Raw genomic sequence first — 25,265 nt, 5'->3', positions numbered from 1 at the left:
ATAGTCCTGCACACTGTCGGCTCAGAACACAGTCTGCCTGTTGAGTTTGATCTGGGATCTCTGTAAAGATGTGGGCACAACAGTCTGCGAGTCCCATTTTGTCCATTTCCTTGTCCTGTGACCAGACATGAGCCAGGAGCAGCCTTAAACTAAGCTGTATCATCAAAGCTCTTATTCCGACTCTTTTCCTCCCTGGGGCGGTCTAGCAGGTCAGGTAGGCTGGTCGAAAGATGCTGTGGGCAGTGATGGTCTCAAAGTCCACTACTCAATCCAAAACACTTGCTTTCTTCTCCAATGCTGATGAATGCCATAGGCAGTACGTGTTTGAGTTTGTTTTCCAAGTGTAGGACTCCGTCAGGGCTGCCCCTTCTCTCCGATCCTGGTTGTGAAATTCATGGACGGGATCTCAAGGGGTAGTCATGGTAAGGAGAGTGTTCGGTTCGGGAATTTCATAATTGCATCACAGCCATGTGTGAAGTGGTCAGAAGGAGGGTCAGCAGCTCTAACCCCTTGATTCCACTGGGCACGTCTAGGCCACGGAGTTAGATCATTTCATCATTTGTCTGCTTTATGTGTGTTTATTGTTAATATTTCCGACCTTGTTGTGCTGTAGAGCCCGACTTGGCACACTGCTTTTATTTAGAAAATTGGCCGGACACTGCCTGTTCGCTGTCTGACTTCCTGTCTGGCTTGATCTGCTCTGTGCTAATTGACTCGGTTGTGGTCCACTTACTTCAAAAATAGACTTGGCACATATTCTCCCAGAGCAGAGCTGGGAGCCGCTTCTGGGACGCTGCTGAGACGTGCCATGGTGCAGTCAACAGAAACACAAGCATTGTCTAGAACAGCCACTATCAGCTCCGACAACCATATTGCAGCTGTTACGTGGCCATGACAGTCCCGGTGTAATCTGGGGGTAAGTCTGAGGCCATGGTTCTCTGCCGGAAAATGGTGGACTGCCCAGTCCAGTTGGGGGGTGAGCTCCTGCCCCAGGTGAAGGAGTTTAAATATCTTGGGGTCTTGTTCAGGAGTAATGGGAAAGTGGAGCATGAGATGGACGAGCTGTTTGGTGCGACGTCAGTAGTACTGCAGGCATTGCGCTGGACCGTCATGGCGAAGAGGGAGCTGAGCCAGAAGGCAAAACCTTTGATTTACCAGTCATCTACGTTTCAATCCTCACCTATGGTAATGACTGTGTGAATGTGCCTAATGGTGATGAACCTTTTCTTTGTTAAGGTGTTTGTCCCAGGTTTGATAACTGTGCTGGTTTTTTTCTGGATGAGGACAGTTGTAGCGCTGTACAGAATAATGGTTAAGTGTCTGAAAAAAATTACACAATCGTGTTGACACACTTTGGCAAGGTCTCTCTCTCTCTCTCTCTCTCTCTGGAGTGTCGTGAGATGACTTTTGTTGTGAATTGGTGCTATACAAATAAAGATTGATTGATTGAACTCCCATGATACCAACACTACGTACATTTTTTGTTTTGTCTTGATTGAGAGACCCCTAGAGGAAGAACTCACATGCTGAAATTGAAAAGTCATTATATTCAGGGAGTGTCGTCATCTTGTGTCATACAGTATTATACTGGACTACAAACAGCTGCATCATGCCATATTCATCAAAGTTGGTTTAACTAGAGAAGTCTCCACCACACACACACACACACACACACACACACACACTGACAGTTTCAGTAGGACAGGAATTCAGCCAATCATCACTTTCCTCAGACTTTTCAGTCAGTGGTCTCGGCTGCTGTTAAAGCACACTTTAACTAGACTTAGACTGTAAACTGTGCCACTGGTCAGATGATGCACAGCAACTTGTGTGGCCCTGCATCCCTGTTGAAGCACAGACCCAACCAACAGCCACAAATATCTGATACAGTGAGCACACATTTTTCAGAGTACCTTTCAAGAAAAAAAGCACAAACATAAATAACATGACAACAGAGCTGGCTACTTTTATACAGTATTCTAGCAAGCTAGTTTGCAACCATATTTATTTGAAAATCATTCACTGAATCATGTTGCCTCAGTTTCCTCCCTACCAATAAAAATGATAAAAATACATAACGGGACTGTGTGGCTGTTAATCCGAGGCCAGGAGGAAAGCAGTGGTTGTAACACAGTCAATAATTGACCAACTCTTCAGATGAAAATGAGAATTGATTTTGATGTTCTGCAGTTTAAATGATTTAATACAAGCATTACTTTAATGGCTGGCAGGCACATCTTTGATTTTCCTTTTAAACAACGTGACAGAAAAATGTGAAACAATAAATAATTTACAGATAAACAACAAGATGAATCAGAGTCCATTTATATTCGTCTCACAGACACAAAATGGCTAACTGTGATTTGCATATTAAAACAGCAAAGGAATAATGTCATGAATGACCTTATATAAACACAATGATATTCACAGCCTCTTTACTGAGCACATCTCAGAATAAATGAACACTAATCACACTCAGCTTCTGGATCTTTTTCCTAACACTTTCTGAAATGTGTCAAAAGGTTTAAAGGTACCACGTAGCACTATAGGTCATATGACACCTGTTTGGTTAGTATCTCATGCACACCTGATCATGCGGGTAACATGATACATGGTCTGGTCTATGGTTTCAAGACTGTAAAACTGATTTACACTTGGTGGTAGTAACATGCAAAGAATTGCAGCAATGCACCAACTAAGGCAGTGAAGGAGAAGTAAATGTTTTATAAAAAGTGAAATCCTGACTGGAAACATCACAAAGTGGCATGGTTCGTCACAGCCCAGGACAGGAAGGCTCAGACCAGAACATCACTGGTACCATCTACAGAGCATCAGTGACATCATTGAAGTGAGATGTCTGCACAGAGCCCAAAGATACTAAAAGACAACACCCACCCAGCCACAGTCTGTTCACCCTGCTGCCATCTGACAACAGGTACAGAAGTATCTGCTGCTGTACCACCAGACTACAGAGCAGCTTCACTCGCCACATTGTGAGACTTGTACAACCCTGTGTTGGAGGATGGTGAATAAACTGAACCTTGAAATCAGTCAACATGTTTATTAGGTCTTAAAGGCACACATACTGCATTTTGGTGAGAGAAAATGAATGTAAAATGTGTTAACAAAAATCTCTATTAAACCCATGCAGGAGAAGAACTGGACATCTGGAAGTCCCAGTAGTTTTCCTCAAGGACTATTTTAAAAAAACGGCACTCAGTAGAGCGCATACCTTCACCAAGGCTCAACAGTCCCCTTTAATTTAATATGGTCTAATCCAACATCAAACTCTAAAGCCCTGGAGCACTTGAAATTTTAAACCACCCATAACTGCTTAACCATGTGGTCAGGTGTTTTCGTTGACACAAGTGATGGAACTGTAATGCCACTGGCACACTGGCATATTAAGATTTGATGTGCTTGGTCTGGAGGCTTATTATTGACCTTGGAAATAACAGTATGACAAAAACTGATTTATCGAACAGAAGGCCCACTTACTGTAAGACTTGTGGAGCTGTCAGCTACATCTTGTGGGTTCATATGGTGATGGAGTTTGAGTAGTTGTCATTGAGATGGTTCAGCTGTTATCACATGACCAGCCCTGACATCAGAATAACATTTTGGCAATTTCCGTTTCTCCACAGAAGCTGATATTTCTCTCTCTCTCTCTCTCTCTTTCTCTCTCTCTCTCTCTCTCTCTCTGTATATGTATATATATGTATACATGTATATATATATATATATATATATATATATTCTCTCTATGGCTCTCTTCATGGAGATCAGGACTTGCAGTGAAATATTCACTCGGAGAGTGAGCAGCAAGATGTAAATGCCAGAGAGGTGTTAGTAGGCAGCACTCAAACACCCAGATGCATACTGAATGCTGTAAACGGTGCCCTGCGCCCCCTGGAGCATGCTCAACATGAGAGGAGGCCGACCTTTTAATAGACAGCAGGCTGCCAGCACAGAGCCAAGGTGAAGAAAGGAGAGAAACGGGACACACTTTAACTGTCGGGGCAAATTAAATCACTGTTTTACATTCCCACAATGTAGAACTCATTATCATAATATACTTTATGTACCTTGAACTTGACCTTCAAAGCCCTGTGGATGGGTGAATGTGGAGAATATGCCCTTGACTCTAAGCACAACTAGAGATTTTCATCTCTGTATCAACTGGCCTATTATGTGAGACAGAAGTTGATTTGAAAAGGCCTTGGGGCTGGCACACTGTTCCCTGTGGATCATCGCTGAATAAAATTTCATCAGGCTTTTGGTGTGACCCAATTACATTTCCAAAATAATGTGAGATTAGCTTCCAGTTTCATTCATGTTCTGCTAAAAAGCACACAGAAGACAGGTACTGTTTTGTAATTCACAACCATCTTTATTGTCCTGTAGTCCAGTCTGTTTTAGATGTGAAGCACCTCAAGGATCGAAAAAAGTCCTTACTCATCCACTCGTTTATTCATGTTACACAAGAAACATAGGCTGCAGATGAGACACTGAACACATGCTGCTGAATGCTTTACGTTGCCACTGAGTGCAGCAGGGTCGCGGTTACAATATGGCTACAAAGCAGCTCAGTCCTCTAAAATGAGGGTCTGTTCCTCAGCAGATACACTTCTAGCAGTATAAATATGTGTTTAAAGCTCATTTAGATGTGGGAACAGATGATTTGTAACCACAGTTTATTCAGTTAAAGGGTAACTCCACCAATTTTACACATTGAAGTGTGCTTACAGGTGTTGTAGAGTACTACTGCATATGTGAATAAAGTAGTATAAAGTCTTTTGTGGCTCCAGAGGAAGCTGCATGTAATCTGATAAACTGTCTCCAGTGATGTCACTCAGTAGCTAAGTTGCATTGTGGGTAATGTAGGCACCAGGTTATTAAAAGCAGTCCACTGGTTTAACATTACAGTCCTATGACACTGTTGGCTCGTCATGGACAGTTTAAAGCGGAGCACAGATATCCCCTTTTAAATCCACACATTCTTCTTTCTTTCCAAAGCCTGCTGCCTACATTACCCACAATACAACTTAGCCACTGAGTGACATCACTGGAGGCAATATATCAGATTACATTCAGCTTCCTCTGGAGCCACAAAAGGCTTTATACTAATATTTTCACATGTGCAGTATGTTTTTAAACACACCTGTAAACACTACCTTGTGAGGTAGCCGGATTTTAGAGATCATGTGATCTTGCAAATCCATCTCACCAGGCTTCAAGCTATGTGCTTGTGGCTGAATACACTGGCAGTGAGCCAATCAGCGTCCTTTAGGGAGGAGCTTTGTTTACAAGTGACGACCAGTGAGAGAAGTGACTGTTCGTTCGAAAACAAAAATGGCGGCTCCCCAAGAGCTTAGCACAGATGCTGCTACCGTCTTTTATCAGAACTGGAGAGTCTATTCTCTTAAAAGATCAAAAAACAGCAAAGAAGGCTTTTCTCCGTGGAGAGATGTTTTTTTCTTTTCTCGTCACTGACTTCTGTAAGAGTTTGATTTACCATCTGGCTCTGCTGGTGGTAGCACTGATCTGACTGGTTGAAGTCAGTCCATGACAGAGATAGATTTAGATAGATGAGTTATCCAATCACCTGCCAAGTATTTTTTGAAAATGTCTGTGCTTTTCCAAACAGCTTCTAGTGGTGCCTTCATTGTGAAACAAAACACAAACAAACAATTTTCACACTTTAATGTGAAAATTTGATGAAGTTTTCCTTTAAAAACTCGATCACACACTACTGTGAGCAGATCCGGTTTCTAACACATCATTCTCTCTCTGCTGCTAATAGCTGGAAACAAATAGCACTTGAAATGGTGATGCTACTAATGGTTTTTTACTCGCTCCATAATGGCAACTAAATTGTGAGTTCAGCTGTATGTGATGTACTCCTTCCAAGATGTTGACTGTAAAATGCAATTTTATCTTTTGACAAAACCTAAAGAGGATGAAGAGAAAGATATATTAGCAGTAACAGCAACCGAGCAGTAGTAGTACTCTGTCAAGACAATGTCAGTTACAAATTAAACAAATCAAAAAGGGATTTATATTCACAGTGGATTTGAGGCTTAAAAAACACAAGCTGCTCCAGCTAGAACGTAGACAGAGCATCAGAATAGTGTAGAGGAGAACAGAGCTGTGCAGGTAACCAGACTGTGGTGCAGCTGCGTCCAGAGGACATTACTTTTTACCCTTCTACAATCTGTGGTCCTGCTGAACTATACAGGGTGCTTCACCTCATTGTTATACAGCATATTAATCAGGTTATTTCACAGCCGCCACTCAATTTTTAAATCAAACGTATCAGTAATCTGCTGACTTCCACACTGACCCCCAGTCATCAACTTCCCTGTTGTTCCTTGATATCTGAAATCATTGGAATGGACTAAGCTATCTAACCCTGCTGCCTTCAGAGAAGCATAATGTGCCTTTTCCCATCCAAAATATTCATTTGTCCAAGGAAGGTAAGGGAAAGGGACCTGGGGGCTGATGTGGAACTCAGCACTGTGCCAAATGGCTCCGTGATTCGCTGTAAGCATAGGCACTTCATAACATGCAACTGACAGTCATTTCATAACTGATAAATGCTGTCTATGCAGATACATAAGTCAGACAGGTTCGATAACAGCAACAAGAACACTTCAGTTTGTTCCAGACTAATGACTGAGACAGGCAAAGCAAACAAGGCCCATTTATGTGTGTGTGTGTGTGTGTGAGAGAGAGAGAGAGAGCATTTTTTTTAACAACAGGAGACGACATGCTGTGTCAGTGGCTCATAATCAAGCATGAGTGCTACTGTAAAGGCTAGGAGGCTATAGATTGTCTGAGCGATAATGCTCAATAGGTATACTTAGACACTGAATCTCAAGCAAATAAAAGTCAATCAGGTCCTATAAGAAAGTCATAATTCTTTATAAAACATACAAAATCTGCCTTTGTGGCCTATAATGAAATCAACTGACAGACCTCCCTACATTTTAATGATATCACATGTGAATTAAAGGGACACTCCAGTAATTTGGTATCGCAGTGCCATGAACAGTAGCAGAGGCTCATATCCTGACTTTTAAACCCTAATATGGATCATGCTCCAAAATCCTCCCATAATGCAACTCAAAAGGGTCTATGGTGGGCCTATTTTCTCTGGTAAACCTTTCAAGCCCGTCCTCATCAGAAAAACAACTATTAGGTTGACTAGCTAGTGGGTAGCTGCTAGCTTCAGTGTGCCATTGAACTTTGGCTCTCTGTACAACTATTTTCAAAGTCTGTCTTCCACTCCTAACTGATTTTGACATGTAGAATCAGTGGAGCGCCCCTTTAAACTTGTCATGTCTTATGGCAATCATCAAGTTTTGCTTTTTGCAATAGTTAAGTGATGACAACACTGACCTATTCGAGTCTGATTGATGCCTCTGTTTCTTGTTGAGGCTTCATGCTAGCATGTTAGCATACACTGTGTGGTGTCTCCAGTTGTACAATAACACGCTCATGTATTTGTCTACACATACCGGCTAACTTGATCAAACAGGCCAAAGCATATGTAAATTCCATTAGAGGATAATTCTGGTTTCTCACAACTTGGCTGTATTTTAGTAGTGTTGGTCACCATTACTCTTCATATGAGCGCACCAATAACAAAAATGGTGGTGGTTCTTGTAGAAATGTCATGACAAGGTCTAACACGACAAGAAACACAAAGAATTAGGCGATCAGTCAGGTTTTAACAAGCTTCACCCAATTATCAAAACCTGTAAGGTCACTACAGAACTGAACCAGGAAGTCATTTTATCATTATTTTGTGTGATTCAGCATCTCTCCAGATCTCTGCAGTTAACTTGGTGTGTATGCTAATACTACTGAGCAGAGTAATAACCAAAACTAGGTTGTAATAAACCAGAATTATGTTTAAAGTCAGGCTAAAAAGTCACACCAACAATTTCAGACTACACATGACAACCTTTTTTTTTTTTTACTAATTTTCTCATGACAGGTTGTTGCCATATGGTCTGCTTGTAATTCTTTTTTTCCATTTTTATGTTCATCTTCTTCCAATTTGTCAGTCCGGTGTGTACGGATGTAAAGGGAAAGTGCGATCAGTAGAGGATGGCGCCAACTTGGTATTTCTGATTGTGTCAATTTGTCCGACGGGAATGTAAGGCGGCCATGGGGCTCCTGAAGACATCTCTAGGTAGATACAAAAAGCTTCTGTGCTTTACTCTGTAGTTGTAATAGTGTCACTCCATCAATGGCTTTGTTGGCAGACTGAATTCCAGCAGCTCCACACTTTCTTTCTCCTCCTCATCACACCATGTGTGGATAAAGCAATCCTTATGTGTCCATAGGTGTTGTATGTCCTCCTAATGTACATCTTACAAAATATGTAGGTTTCATGTTCATGCCTGGCTTGTTTGTATGTATGTCTCTCATCTGAACAAAAATGTTCTGCATAGTACCAGAGAGGGGTTTTCTACCTTCACCACAGCAGAGTGGTCTTTGGTACTATAAAGAACCCTTTCGCAGTATATTCACTGAAATGCTGTTTAAGAAAATATCAGGAGATGACTCTTCAAGCTGTACCGTAGAAAACCACTTTGCAATGTGTATTAAAACAGTATACATTTTGTGCCAGGAAAAGACATGTAGTCTTAAAGTGCTTCTTCATCATTTTAGAATAACTGAAGTGCTCTAAAGTGGTACTATTAAAAGACTATATTTATTTATTTGTTTTTTGGAAATTGAAATTGTGGGCTCATTAATTTTTCAAACCCTCGAAGAATCCTCCTTTTCTGTGTAGAGACTGCACTGATATGTCTTGTATGATTGCCTGGGGGAACGCATGTATACATGTAATGCATGTATGTTAGAGTGTGTCAGTCATCCAGGTGTTGTTCCTCCCATGTGGATGTTGGGATGGCGCTGTAGGGGTCCATGATGACCTTGGCGCAGCGGATGATCATTGCCACCAGCAGCAGGCAGAGGAAGGCGATGCAGGCCAGAGTCAGGCCCTGGTCCACGTCAACGAAGGCTGGCTCTGTAGTGCTCTCCACCTCCATGACTGCTGCTTTCTGCTGCTGCTGTCCTCAGACACGCCCACACACCCTGTTACCATCCTGAAGATCCGACTGGAGACACACACAGAGGAAGAGGATGGATGAGTTCAGTCATACATAAAAACACAAAACCCTCCTTCACCATAACAATAACCATCCATACCACCTGAAACTAAAAGGACTGTTCTTATGACTAATGAGATACTGCTCAGAAATGGATGAATTCAAACACAAGGCAGATGAGATGAAAACAAGATTCTATGAAAGAAATGACCAGCCATCTGCAATAGATAAAGCCTACAACTATACATTCACATCATCAAGAGCTGAGAAACTGAAACCTTAAGCCGCATCTGAAATAACCTTTACAATTGAATACAGTCACTCTCACCAGAAACTCCAGGACATAATCAACAAACACTGGCAGTGCAGAACCATCACTGTGTGAGATCACCAAATGTCCCCCATCCTAACACTTCGACGAGCATCATCAGAAACAACCTTGAACAGAGTTTACAACCTCCAAAACCTAATTACACTCTCTACAAAGAAAAAAGCCAGATGTGGAAAACACAGCCACTGCAACAATAGTGACACAAATGTATTTACCCATCCACACAATGGTAAGAATGCTCTTATAAAACAATTCATGAATTGCAGCACAACATTAGTCATCTACAAGCTTACCTGTCCCTGTGGACATACAAAGAGAGTGCTGGAACAACCAACCTCAGAACACAAAACAGCCATTCGGACAGGAAACATGCAGTATGCCAAACAAACTGGAGGACATGTTGTACAGTAACTCCTCCACCCAGAGGGGCCAGCCTACCAAAACCACTGTCTCAGAGAGAAATGTTTAACACGATGACACCTGCGGGACAAATATTGATTCCAGTTTTAAATGCTTTCAATGAACAAGTTCTTAGTTCATGTCATGGACTTTCTTGAAAAACAATTTTCTTGTCTACTCTGTCCTGAAGTGTGTGTGTGTGTGTGTGTGTGTGTGTGTGTGTGTGTGTGTGTGTGTGTGTGTGTGTGTTGCCTTCATCCCTCTGAACATTCAGCAGTTGCAACATATGATTTTGGTTTTGTACCACTATGTGAAACACAGTGGGAAGGCCCATCCTCTCAAAGACTAACTACTGTAACTTTTCTCCTTACAGTTCATGTAGCCTCTGGGCCAATACAACAACAAACATCACAGCAGTGTTTGTCACTCATCATCCACAGTGGTCGAAAATAACTAGGTAAATTTATTCAAGCACTGCACCTGCATACCTTCCACTCTGAAGCCAGCATTTTCTTTGATACTGGAAGTTTTTTTTAAATTCACAAATAAGTTCATGTAAAAACTGAACTGGAGCATGACAATGACTGAGCTAGCTCGGTGGAGATACCTTCCAATTAACAATCTCAAGAGAAGTTAGACCAAAAGCCAGTTAGAGAAACACATCATTATTGTAAGGAATCCTTCAATGGCAAACATTATGAACAGATTACAATGATTTTATTACTTGGCTAAATCTTCACTATATACGTGCTGGGTTGCTAAAACCTACGACCAGAGCGGAACGGAGCAACTTCTACTTCAAGCAAGGAAATATCAAGAGACCTGGATGTTCAGCTCAAGTGGTTAGAATTAAAGGGATTCTTTATTAACTGAGTAATCCAGAGGAGCTTGAAGTTGAAGCTCACAATACACCCTAACAAACTAAGCTAATGCAAAATTCTCCTTCAGACACACAAAAAAAACACCCAACGTGATGTGAATGCAGTACGATATACACCCCCTCCACCTCCCCCCTGCTGGGAAACATGAGCGGCTCAGAGTGTCTCTGTGGACACGAAGACAACAGCACATGCTCTCTGTGAGAAGCTCATCTGAAGACATAAAGGACCATCAATATTCAGAGTGCATGCAAGTGTGGGAAAGCTGAAGGAATTATTTTGTTTCATGGTGATTTCTCTTAACCAGAGAACTCTATAAATCCTTCCTCTGCTGCACAGAGATAAGCTCCACCACCCAGGCTACAGAACTACAGGACGTTGGGGAGGGGACAGGACAGAGGTGCTTTCACCTTCACTGCTGTTTTTTGCTCAGTTTGTCCTCCTGCTCTGTCGTGGCTTACAAAGAATAAACACAATTCAATACCTAAAGCAATGACTTGAGAATGAACCTGACCAGACTCTCTGGAGAGAATAGCTGAGAATGCTGAAAATAAGGGTTACTCTGTTATTTGTACAGGTTGTACAGCAAGCAGTGCTCTTGTTTGAAGCATACTGAGGTCTTTAGCAGATCTGTTTGATAGCCTGATTTGCTGTCCTAGCCCAGACCACACTGCCTACCTCGACCTGTGCAGACGGACACCTCACTCTGTGGCTGGCCCATGTGTGGTGCTGGTTGATGGTGAGTTGGCCTCAGCAAAGTGGCTGAATAAAGGCCGGAAGAACAGAGGTTCCTCAAACAGCCACAGCCCTGGAGTCTCCGCAGTGTCACACTTGATCTTAAACATCTGCCAAGCCTGCAGAACCGAGATGTAGAAAGGAGCCAATCCACTTAGGTCCATGTCCTCATGTTGTAGGAGAAACAGGTGTTTGTCGTAGTCCAGCCGTCCAGCTCTTCTCAGCAGCCAGCGAGCTGTGTCGCACCAGCTTGGGACACAGTCATGAAGGAGTTTTTGTGCTGTTCTGAGTCTGAAAGAAGCGATCTTAGTCCCTGTCCCCCTTCAGCCACAGGTAGATAGAGGGCAGATGCACGGATCCAGTGTTTTCCAGACCAACAAAAGTCCAGGATGGCTCTTTGGATGTCCTCTATCAGGCCTCTCGGTGGTGTCAGTGCTATTCATTTGTGCCAGAGGGTTGAGGCAACAAAATTATTGGCAACCAGAACTCTTCCCCTATATGACAATTGGGGTAGCAACCATTTCCAATTAGACAACCGAGCACACACTTTCTCCTTCACTCCCTCCCAATTCTTTTTCTTGAAACCCTCTGTGCCCTAAAAAACTCCCAACACCTTCAATCCATCTTTCCCCCATTGGAGTCCTCCAGGCAGACCTGTCATTGCCTGATGATTACCATGTCCAACCCACAAAGCTTTGCTTTTTGCCCAATTCACTCGTGCAGATAATGCCTTTTCATATAGGGACAGGGTGTCATTCAAAACCTGAACATCACCCTGGTTGGAGACAAAAATATTAACATCATCTGCATAGGCAGAAAGGGTAGGAAAACCACGCTCAGGCTTGAAAGTACCAGCCAGTGAGAGACCACCAAGTTGATCTCTCAGCCTGCACAGTAAAGGTTCAATAGCTTGGCTGTACAGCTGGCCCGAGATAGGACTGGGAAGCACCTTGTAGTCTGTACAAAGGAGGGCCACTGGCCTCCAGTTCTTAAGTAAGGCCAGGTCTCCTTTCTTTGGCAGCAGGGAAAGCACCGCACGCTGACAGGGAACAGGAAGAGATCCTGTTCTGAAACACTCTAAAAGAACACTGTGCAGTTCAGGTCCAAGAATATTCCAAAAGTGTTTTAAAAAAGTCAGTGGAAAGAACATCAATCCCTGGTGCCCTTTCCGATGCCATCTGGTTGACAGCAACCCTCAGTTCCTCCAAAGTCAGCTCAAAGTCCAGAGCAGCTTTCTATCCCTCACTAAGCTGTGGAAGTCCCTCCAGGAGCTCCTCACGACCCTCCATGCTGCATTGCTCTTCCCCAAAGAGATTGGTATAGAAGTCCATTGCATGGCTCCTCATCTCATCTGGACTGGTGGTCACTCTGCCTCCTGGCAGCTCAAGGCAGGTCATTTGTTTCCTCTGTGCCACCGTCCTCTCCAGGTTGAAAAAGAAAGAGGTTGGGGCATCCATGTCCTTCAGCTGAAGGAAACAAGACCTTACAAGAGCCCCCTTGGATCTGAGTCTCCCTGTAACTCCTCTTCCATGCTCTTTATGCTCGCTTCAAGTTCCTGAACTGTTGCTTTGATCTTAGCAGTTGAATTGGAGGTGTACTGCTACCTTTGCTTTCTGAAGTTTCCACCTTTGCCACAAACACTGAAAGTGCTGACAAAATGTGATGTCTTGCAGGAGCTTGTTGTTAAAAAGCCAGTAGGACTTAACCCTTTCACTTGGCGAGATGTTCAAAAGTAAATTAACAAAATGGTGGTCAGTGAAACCAACTGGGTATATGTGGCAGTGAATTAGTCTGGAGCTTAGGTTTTGGGAAATGTAGATCCTGTCTAGTAGTGCAGCACTGACCCTGTTGTTACTGACCCTCACTCATGTATATTGTCTGGACTGTGGATGTTTTACCCTCCATGTGTCTAATAGATCCAAATGTGTGATGATGTTATTGATGCTTTGGGCTGAGTGAGGATGAGGTTCCTCACTTGCCCTGTCTACAGTGAAATCTAATGTGCAGTTACAATCTCCACTGATGATGAGCTGGTCTTGATGATAGTTTCTCAGCTCATTTTTCATCAGGGTGCAGAAACTTACCCTTTCTGCTCCATGGTTTGGAGCATAAACATTGACAAAGTAGAACACATTGTTATGTATTTCTGCCTGTACAATGAGCAGCCGGCCCTTCACAACTTCAGTGGAGGATAAAACTGTTGCATTTGCTGTTGTTATAAACAAAACAGCTACTCCTGCACTGCAGTTGGTGCCATGACTGAGGACACATGGACCCTGCCACCATAAGCTCCAGTCTACTTCGTCTGCTTGATTTGAATGCGACCCCTGCAGGAACAACACATCTATATTTCTAATGAATTTATCAGTATCACTGAAATAATCACTCACTCTTACAGATTTTTTAAAGGTTTTATCCAGAAACTAATTTATTTCTTCCAGAGAGTAGAGATCTGTTGTCTTATTGGATGTTTCACCAACAGAGATGGTATCTGACTCAGAGTCATACTCCATATCATCTCCTTCCCCTGACACCTGGCTGCTGAACAAACCCAGTCCTCCAGCGATCTCACTGTTGTGTGTGTCTGCAAAACTTGTTAATGCTTCTTCTTCAACATGTTCTACCTGGGCTTCAGCAGCTGTGCACTGAGAGCTGCTCGGGTTTTCTGCAGCCACAGAAGCCTGCTGCCTCTCAGGCTGGCTCTCTTCCTCCCTGTCTATTTAATTATTTTTAGACCGTTCACCAGTAGGGCCAGACGCTCCCACAACACCGTCGTCAGCATTGGCTTCGGGGCTGTTGGGCCGCACCGCGGTGCCCCCGCCACGGGCCCGGCTTGAGACAGAGTCAGGAAGGGTTTAGGAGAGAGAGAGAGAGAGAGAGAGAGAGAGAGAGAGAGAGGGAAACAAAGACTCAGAGAAAAGCAAAAGAAAAGAGGAGAGGAGAAGAAAGGAGAGGAGAAGAATTTTCTGACTTTGACTGCATTCACAAAAAGATGTAAAGCCTCAAAACTGAGGTCTGTGGCGAAATGAAGATGATCAGGTTTAATAATATCACATCCATCACAAAGATCTTCTATTGAACTTCACAGTTGAGGTTCCTGGCTTGATGTAAGAATTTCATCATAGTTGGTAATAGCACAGAAAATTGGACTAAAGTTTTACTTTTCTAAGTTGAGACATCATCGTCATGAACATAAATGAAACCCTAACCATATGATAATTTCCCAACTGTACCAACTTAACGCACTGTATAACTACCATATATAATAATAAACTCATATATTATGAGCTCATGTGCAGTTGATGTACAGTTGTGATTGAGCGGGAATAACAGTGAAGTGTGTTCAGACTAAAACTGCATAACTCTGTAATTATTATAGTTCCTATAAATTGATATACTATAAATATATAACTATAACTATATGTTAGAGATATAAAGATATAAATTTCACCAGTAGTGTATTCAGTTTTGCAATGTCAAAAATGCACATTTTATAGAAAAATATGCCTGTGTCGATATTCAAACAGTACATGTGGCATAAATGGTTTTGGGTTACAGATGAATGATGATAAGATGCATGGAAGAAAAGAAGAGTGTGATGCAAAAGCAAACCAACACTAAAATGTTACCAGGATTTAACAATATTTAACTGTAATATTTCACAATAAATTACTGTCTTATCACTTTACAGGCTTTAACTGTAATAATCACAATATGATACTGTAATTTAGAATTTACTGTGAAATCAATGCAGACACAGTAAATTACTGTGAAAAACTGATAGCAGGATTTCACTTTTTTGGCTGTTAAGTCATTTCAAAGCTGTTTTTTGCCTCACAGAGAAGTAACTTCTATCTTTGGAAAGCTCAAATCATGTGTTTTCATTTAATGGTCTCCACATGTCGTCAGGAGGCATAGTGTGTGCGTTATTCGACCGAGAATATGGGTGTCTTCGCCAGGAATTAGCGTGGAAGTCAAAGTTAAAGTAAGCTAACGTTAGCCTTCAGCTGCAGCAACTAAGTCATTTCAAAGCCGTTTTCTCCGCAAAGCTTTGCCTCACAGACAAGTAACTTATATCTTTGGAAAGCTCAAATTATGTGCTTTCATTTTGTGGTCTTTGCATATCGATAGGTAAGTATATGATCTGTCACTAATTGCTCTCCATTCTTTTTCAGAGGCAGTTTAAACAACATGGACAGTGACCCGTGGAGCAGGCTGTTGAGGTAAAAAGAACACATACCCAAAGGGGCAAAAACTGTGTAATTAATCTGAGAAAATCAAGTGGTTCTCTTTTTGATATTGTACTTTGATCCACCACTGAATGTCTCATCAAACTAGCAAATGACATTTGGATCAAATTAAACTTATAGTCATGAATCACTACAAAGTTGGTATAGTTGATAGAACTTTTACCTCAACAATTTAGCAGCGATCCTTAAAGTATATTTATGTCTTTATGAACTGTATTTTAAGGTCTTTGTCCTTACAATGGAAGCCAATTCCAGGTTGATGGTAAAAAAAAAACAATACATGGGAAGTCTGAAAGTTACAGGAGTTGAGCAAACGTGTTGTTTTGTTCTCAGGATTTATTGACAGCATGCAATGCATCAAAAAGGGATAGTTTGTGAGTTATTTGTGAGTAATTTAGCTGATAATAATTGGATGCAAATATATGTTTTAATTAATTTTCATTATTTTTTTCTTTTTCTTTCATTCCAGCCAACATCCAGATCTCCGATCTCTGAAAACGATGTCCTTTAGTACGTTTTTATAGCCTAAATATTCACTGTAGCCTGTTAGCCTGTTAGCCTGCAGGCGCGCTCACGTGCGCACACACCCTCCATCTGAACTGCCAGCGTGTAAGCTCCCAGTCACTCCTGGGAGTCTCTTGTGTGTGTCGCTCACAGCAGGATGTAAATACCGGTCTGCAGCTGATGATCTCATCTTGCGCAGCATCCAGGAGCGAGCGTGAGCTTACGCTGGCAGTGTGTTATGTTAGGGCTTAATGTTCTCTAGCGTCAGGTGTGCAAGAGACAGTCAATTAGACCAATAACAATGGTCAGTGGGTGGGTCACAGTTTTCAAAGCATTCAATGTTGCAATAAAGCGTAGCCAATTTCCTGCTATCAATTAATCATGATTCAATATTGATTCGATTTAATATTGATTGATTGATTCATAGATTCAGTTAGCGATACCAAAGTATGATTTTGAGCTGTAATCTGATTACATAACTACCCCAGCCATGTAACACATCAATACTGTTATCAATATTGACATTAGACAGGGAATGAATATATCAGCACTTAATAGCTGAATCTGCTAATTAAAAATGAAAATTCATGTTCATTCATGTTCATGTTTATGTTCAGAAACAGCTCTAGTAAATTGTTGAATTTAATAGTTTTATAATTATTAAACAGTCAAATTTGCAATATTTTACAGTATTATTTAAATTGTAAATTTACAGTAAATTACCGGCTACTGAGTTGGATTACTTTTACAGTAAAAAAACTGAAATACAGGCAATTACATTAATTTACATACAGCAAGATACTGTAATTCTACAGCTACACACTGCTATATCAGAGTAATTCCATGGGCGTGGCAACTGTGAAGTTACAGTATATAGCTGTAGTTGCATTGTATTTTACTGTGAAATAATTACGGTACATTATTGTGAAACATGTGCAGTACATTTACTGTAAATTTACAGTGAAAACATTTTACAGTGAACAGTTACACAAAGGTGTGCATAATGTTTAACTGCTGAGCTCCCAAAACCATAGAGCTAAAGACTAAAGTCATAGAACTTTAGTTACAACTTATGATACAAGCTCCTCTTTACATAGCCCGATTTATTGCTTTTGATTGGACAATCAGAATACTTCCTAGCAACAAATCGGTCTGTCATTTTTAATGGTGCAACCTGATTGGGTTAATTATTAGTGTGAAACTATCTACTTACTGATGGATTTTTGGATATCCTGCACCACCAAACACCTAACCACTAGCTCAATCTATTAGCCTATGTGAACAGCCTTTGTTTTGATCCCCAGTTGAAATGGCAGCATGTACAACTACAGCTTTGAGAGGTCCATCTGGGTATGCAAACTAAGATGGCTGAGCTGTGGACAAACAAGCCAGCACTGTTCAGATTTTTAACTGATCTGTAGAAGCTCACATCCTCAACCATCTGTATGTTTGTTTTCACGACTAAGCCCAAAACCAAGCTCCATCACTGAGTGTCTAAAAATGGTTAATGTTGTTTTTATTTAGTCTAACTATGTATTCAGAAGCCTCAGAAGCTTTGATCACAAAATAAAGTTTGTGGTTTATCCAGCCAAATTTGATATTAACTCATTTTTGACACAGCTTACATAGATTAAAAAAATCAGCAGTAACTGTCTTGATTGGTATAATTATCACATAACCTATGTCTAATAGGCCTGCTGCTCTCTGTGGTAGGTGTGATTACATTCTGTACCTCACCCCCTACAGATTTTTCCCCTGCACCAACCTTAATTGCCCATGTGGATCAGTTGTGTCACACCATCTGATTGAAAGAAGCGTGCAAAAAGATTTTAAATTTTTCTGTGATTTGCTGTTCGGCATAAGCCGAGCCTCAGCATGTGCTCGTCACTGGAAGTGGAAGAGCCAGTGGACTGTCAGCTCTCTGGAAGCAGTAATACACCCCTGGATAGACTGTCATCACCATCATCACCAGTGAATACTGCACAATACATATTACTCTGAGTTTTTATTCAGTAGACTATCAGGCTGTTTACTGTCAAAGCGGACAGTCCAAACAGAGACCTCAATCAGACACATCCCATCTGATATTAATGCTGTATTATTACTGAGAAAACTCTGAAGCATTGTCTGCATCACAGGCACAGACAGGCAGTAATGTATGCACGAGAAAAAGACAAATCAGACGAGAAACAGAGCCACACGTGTCGTGGTGATCAATGGTAATGGCACTTCTATGGACTTCTAATTAAAGTGATGAATGGGCTTTATAATGCAGTGATTCTGCTCAGATCTCTGGCCTGGGACACATGGGACACTTCCAGTGACTTATAGGTTTGGCACAGAAAGCTTTTGGCTGGTAAGAAAATGATTTTTCTCTTTCTTGGGTGGTTTTGGTTGCTCTCAGGGCGTGTAGTCCCACAACACCATCTGACAGTCAAAGAGCAGCTGATCTTACTCTGAGACTTAAACTGCCTAAACCTCTGTGAATCACTGTTCAAGCCATAAAGACATCATCACTACCAGAGACCCCACAGCACACATAAGTTATCTGACCCAGTGTTACAATTAAAATATGTATTGATTAGAGCAGCTTTTAATAAAGGGTGTGAATATGTCTTCTACCACTGGGACCAGTACCTTTGCTCTCTCTCTCCCTTTCTTGAATCAGTTTTTAGTCTTTATGCTCTAATGGTAGATCATTTCAACATTCATTCAGCCAGTTATGTGGAACAGATTATTATGTGAATGTAGAATATTCGTCTCTGAAGATTTTGCAGTTTTGCAGTGATTTTCCCTTCTGTTGTCTCCTCAGGAGGAGAACTCTGCTTTAGTGTTTGATGCTGTGCAGAATGGTGCGTAGCTTCACCCCCTTTGCGGGGGCAAACCTAGCGAGGGCGTAGTCCATTAATTTGTGGTGTTCGGAGTGCTGATGATGAATGAAACACTCTGTTATTGCAGAACATATATCTGAATTTGAATAGACAGTGGGAAAATATGACTTAATGCTTTCATAAGCACTGTACTCAGACATCCTCTGAAACTGATGTATCAGTAATCTCATCTGACTTTCTCACTCAGTACCAGAGAGAGTCCACCCTACTAAATGCAGCGAGGCGTGCTGAACTGCTCCATTGTGATATCTTTAATATTCTTCAGATGATGTTGGTTGTTTTTCTTTTTTGTTGTTGTTGTTTTTGGTCTTCTGGTTCATTTCCAGCCTGTTCTCTCTCCCACCTTGTGAAATACAGCAGCCTGCTCACTGTCCCCATGCTTCTAAGTTTGACGCTGTAGTTACCCCTCTAGTGTCACTTCTTCAAGCGCCCCTCTGGTGCAGTACAATAAAGAGTGAGATGGGTGGTGAGTCATACATTGGACTTTCCCTCTGGAGACCAGATTAATGTCCCATTTGTGACCAAGAGTCAAGGCTGATTTGTTTTTAAGTCATGTTACATAAGTCAGTTCACGTACGTATGTGACGTATGTCAGTCCTTAACCTACAGTAACTTACCTATGTTACTGTTGAAGCTTGAAGCTGAGTGCTGTTGCCTGAGATAAATGCAGTCTGTCTGTGTTATCACTTAAGCTGTAATATATGGTGACATCCAGCCAACAGTCCTCCTATAATTGACTGGGGTGATTAACAGGCAGCAATCATGGTAAGTACTTGAACTCAAACACGCACACACACACACACACACACACACACACACACACACACACACACACACACACATACACGGTGATAAAGTCCCTTCTCTGGAAGTGGAGGATAGAGATTGTATGAGCAGGCGACAGAGAGTCAGAGCTGTAAATAAAGGGTGACTTTGGGGACGTAGTTGATGCGGCTGTGAAACTGTTCTTCAGACCACATTCAGTTGAGAGTATCGAGATATTCCACTAAAGTAGAAGACAGAATTCAACAAAGAGGTCAAAAAGTATGAATAAATAAATTCATGAATTAATGTGTTCCTACTTCTGGTCCTCATTATGACCTCAAGTACACACCTGTAAAGTTTCATGACTGTATCTTTCACAGCTGTGATTTCATCACGCTGACAAAATCTGTCCACAGACAGCCAGACAGACAGACAGACAGACAGACAGAGGGACAGGAAGACAGACAGACCACATCTGTGTTGGTTGATGCTTCAGTAGGTGTCTTCAGGACCGCACTGTGACCTGATGACACAAACTCAGGACGCTGTCTCAGTGAGACATCTCAAGTGCGCTACCTGAGTACTTTATGTGAGTAAATATAATTAGGTACATTCCACCCCTGCAAGCCTACAGTATAGTACAGGAAATCAAAATCAAATAAAACCCATCTGTTTGTAGCAGCTCTGTGAGGTAGAGGTAACCATCACAAATCTAATGCTGAATCAAATAGTTTCCTTTAGTGCAGCCGAGCCGAGATTCATTCACTGAGTATGCGCTTCATTTCTTTTCAATCTTAGCTCTTTATTATCAGCAACACCGAGCGATCACATCAGCATTCATATCACTGAGGCGTCACATCTGTTGTCTTCAGTTCAATAATACAGTACCTACTGTAAGTCCTGTATGTTGTTGGAGACGTTTCAGTCAGTTTTACAGAAAACCAACAACAGCAACACAGAATGCTTTTGTGGCTTTCAGTAAACACCCTGAGCTGACAAGGAAGCGTGTAGTCACCAGTGAGGGGAGCTCCATTGCATAAAGCCACTGACTGGGTCAGTTTTGTACATTACTGCTGAATATTTTCAAGTTTTTCTGCAGCTGATCATTTCGGGTGAAAATCAATAAACACTAGCTTGAAACTTGTTTTAGATAGATAACCTAACAAATGATCCCTTTTACTACATCATTTATCCATCTACTGCTGAACCTCTTCAGGGTTTGTTACAGCTGCATATGACTACTGCTGTCTGTGCTTTGTATGCACAGTATGCCAAGTAGGGTGTGAGGTCCCCAGAGTGAGACTGGTCCCAGACTCACTGACATCCTCCAGATTCTATTGGAGCAGCGCCCTGCTCTCCAATGCTATTTGAGATTTAATTCAGGGGACACATTACATATTTCAGTCTGTGATTTAACCCTCCTATTATGTTTCGAGTCAGTTTGACCCATTTTCACTTTTGAGTGGAAGTTTTCTCTTTCTGTGACATTCTTTGACTCTACTCATTGAGGGGTAGAACATGGACACACTGATGTGTTGTGGAAGTATGTACCTAATTCATATGCTGGAAGCTCAGTTTGACCTAGATGCTTACGAGAACAGAATGGAGGATGAAACATGTTTCTGAACGTAGACAAACATTAAAGAAGGGACATGCAGAGATGTTAGCTGCTCCTTTTATATTTGTGGTGGTCGCAACAGAGCTATTAAGTTGTATACAGACGCAGCCCCTTCCATTGATTTTGGGGGCTTTTCAATAATCAGTGGTTCACTGATGTGTGGCCAAAAGAGCTGTCATTCTTGCCAGCTATTGTTTCTTCTACTGCTCTAATGCAAATGTACCCAGTTGTTATAGCTTGTCTTCTGTAGGGTTAACATTGGTCAAGGAAACAACAAGGAAACAACAACAATCCTGTTTTTTTGTGACAATGAGGCAACTGTCAATATCATTAACAAAGGGCACTCCACGGTCCAATTGTAATTTGTAAGGCGCCGTACGTGGTCATCTGTGATGTAGGTAAGTTCATTATTCGAGCAGCTCATATTCCAGGCTTAGATAATAAAACTGCTGATTCTTTGTCCCGGTTTTAATTTCAGAAATTTCGCCAACTGTGCAGAGGCAGCACCATCCAGCATGACCTGCCCTCCATTCATTAAAGCTGTGCTAGATTGAACACGACCCTGCAAACCTATATGCTCTAATAAAAATTAATGTTTCTATTAAAGGACTTGTTGCAGGTATACAATTCAATCTGCGCTGTTTGGATCCATCCACCAACAGCCTGCTCGAAAATCCATCCATTCATCTCCTGCTAAATGGCCTTAAGAGAGCGAAGCCACAAGTTAACGATACTCGTCTCCCCTTTACTCTCCTACTCGTTAGAAATTTGATCACATATTTAAGTGGCAGGTGCTTTGGTCCCTATACAGACGTACTACTAGAAACTGTCTTCCTCGCAGCTTTTTATGGGTTTCTCAGAGGTGGCGAGTTCACAACACACACACAATCTTTTCATCCTTTGCATGACCTCACTATAACTGATGTAACAATTAACCTTCACCACTCTATATTTAAAACACTCAAACACTGATAGGGATAGGAAAGGAACGTCAATTTTAATTTCTGTGTCTAATTCTCCTTTTTATCATCTATGACTCGCTATCTGAGAAGCCAACCTCAAGCCAGCCAACAAAAGCCTCTCTTTGCCACAGAGGAGGGAAAACCGATGTCCTGAGCTTGGTTTGTTTTTCTCGCCTTCGCCTCTTCTGCCAATCCTGTGGGCTCCCACCAGACCGCTGCACTGCTCAGTCTCTCCGCATAGGAGTAGCAACAACTGCAGCATCTGTAGCTCCCATGTCAACGCTCATGGCTATGGGCCGATGGTCATCACCTGCCAATGAGCGTTACCTTCGGCTCGAGGCTCAAGCTATCTTTGATGCTAAAAAAGCTATGAGTGCTGGGTTCTCTGTATTAACTCACTCACTATGTTACTTCAACAAGTGTCATGACTGCATGTCATTTTAGATTTACAGGTGTTCCTACTTGCAAGCCAGCACACATCACCTGATGGATCAGCTGGTTCATCAGCTGATTCCCTTCTATGCATCAAATTGTCTAATCTCACACAGGGCGCCTTATTTAAACTGCTTTAGCCTGCCTACCTTTACCTCTGCAGCGTCTCCTTTTCATGCTGTGTCTGACTAATCAATGCAATGTCTGTTGTCATTGATGCCTGCTCTGCTCTGTTTCCTGTTGGGGGTCTTTGCTACTGCTCTCCCTGCCCAAGGCGTTCAACGTATGCACGTGGAAGGGCAGGGAGGTCCCAGAACAGAGCCATACTGCCAAATACATGTGAATGGAAATAAAGTTTCTTTGCCTAAAAGTGGTGACTGAACTGTCAAAATAGCAGTTTGTAAAAAAGAAAAAAAGGCTTTTGTTGCAGAACACTGTGTTGTACAATGATTAATAAAATGTGAATAATGTCTGTGTGATCATTTACCTCTTTGTGAGTGTATTTAAACCTGCAGGAACACAACGGATATCATCTTAATGCAGGAGGGTGTCTCTGTGCCCCTCCATCTGCTTGTGTTAGACAGATGTTAACTGTGCAGGCTTCTGTTGTGTGTTGGGACTGAGTCACATGATGAACGACCCGGGGACTAGTTTTGTTTAGTGAAAACACACACACACACACACACACACACACACACACACACACATACGTATATAACTTGTTGACTGGTGACACTCGGAGCAGGGTGCTGTTGTGAATGTTGTTTGGTTTGGACCTGTGAAGTCAGAGGTTTTTACATTCCTAAATCATACGTACTGTTTTATTGATGTGAATTTTGAATTCATATGCTCTTATTTATCTACGTATATATATCGTGTGTCTGTTTGGTGCACCTCTCCACATCCACAAGGCTGTTTGCCTTGCAGAAAATAATGAAGAGTTCGAACTGTTTTGTTTGACAGAATATATTGATCAGGTCTGTCAATGCATTTGTAAATGTAATGTTTGTAATTTGGTCTGAGAACCAAGAAAATGCAGTTCTGCAAAACTGTAAAAGGTTCAGATTGGTACGTGCCTTCATTTGGAGAAATGTCAAATGGAAAGTAACTGATATCAAATGTGGTTCAAAGTCCACCCCAGCCCGTCTCCTGTGGGTACTGCAGTAATCTGCTCCCTCCCCCTCTGCTTCTGTGAGTCACAGGGTCGGAAAATGTGTGTCCTGCACCCCCATTCATCACAGCCCATCTGCCAGCCCGGGGAGAGGAAAAGAAATAAATAGGGAGGCCCCAAATAAGTGAAAAGCTGAGAGGGAAATATGGAAATATGCCCACTCTGCCTCAGAATACCGGGGAGGAAAGAGAACAGGTCTGGGAGTAGACTGGAGGAGAGTAAGACTGACAGCACTGTGTTTGTACAGCAGCAAACTCTTTATGAGACGCAGCAAATAAACCTGAATATGAGCACAAAATGTGTTATGATAGAGTTCAGGATGATTGGAGGGTAGCAAGGATTTGTTATGGATTCTCACTGATGGGTAAACTCAGAGTCTGGCAGGTGATCAATCATCAAGTATCCATTAAAAATATAATTCTGGTGATATTCTATATTTTTCCTTGACGTCAGCAAATCCTACATGTAGACCTAAAGCACTGAATGTATCTGAGTAACATACAAATATTGTGAGCTTATCAAAGCCTGATATATGTTACTCCTCTGTTCTGCATTGCTGTTTAAAGAGTCTTGCTATTATCTTCAGTAGGAACCAGTGGGCTGAGAGCTGCACACAGGCCACACACTGTTGGTGAATGAATGAATGAATGATTTTTTTTAAATGTATGTGCATACAACTATGCCCATGCCTAACAGGTTTATTGTTCATCCTCAAACATAATACAAAAATAAATAAAAACTATTTATCACAATCAGCATACATAGCAAACATACTGGCCAACATCAACCGCCACAGGGGAAACACCAGCTCTCAACTGTGAAAAGAGCTTTGGATCTTTGGTTATGGTCACGGGCATGGGATTTATATCGTAGTCCTGAAGGTCAAAACACAATAACATTTGAAATGTGGAAGTCTGAAAAGCATGCTTGAAAGAAGTGACAAACAAGAAGTGTCATCCAACCCTTTCTGTAATCTGAAATGTTGTGTTTTCTTGAAATGTCCCCAGGGCCACCGTAGATTCACAGTAAGAAAAATATAGAATACATTAAAGGTCCAGTTTGTAAGACTCATCACCAACTGAAAGCGTCAGTATTTGAGGAATTGGAAATGAGACTCAAAAATCATCTTTCTCACAAGTTAGACCTTCGATTTAGAAAGCACTAATTTAGCAGTGCATTCAAACTCAAAACAGAAATCACAGGA

The 25,265-nt window shown here is 41.7% G+C and overlaps 1 protein-coding gene across 1 annotated transcript in view; it reads right to left on the bottom strand.

The window, feature by feature from the left end:
• Positions 1–5,125: 5,125 nt before the first annotated feature.
• Positions 5,126–25,265, bottom strand: part of ctxnd1 (cortexin domain containing 1) — a 35,679-nt gene continuing 15,539 nt past the window's right edge. Inside the window, exon 2 of the mRNA XM_084352816.1 lies at positions 5,126–9,134. Coding sequence (XP_084208942.1) covers positions 8,883–9,065 — 183 coding nt within the window. The 5' untranslated portion in view covers positions 9,066–9,134 and the 3' untranslated portion in view covers positions 5,126–8,882. The remainder of the gene's footprint in view (positions 9,135–25,265) is intronic.

This window comes from Pagrus pagrus (genome assembly GCF_965226575.1).
Source record: "Pagrus pagrus genome assembly, chromosome: 1".
In the NCBI taxonomy this organism is placed as follows: domain Eukaryota; kingdom Metazoa; phylum Chordata; class Actinopteri; order Spariformes; family Sparidae; genus Pagrus; species Pagrus pagrus.
Note: the sequence above shows the minus strand (reverse complement) of the source record. Positions and strands in the feature narration are given on the sequence as shown.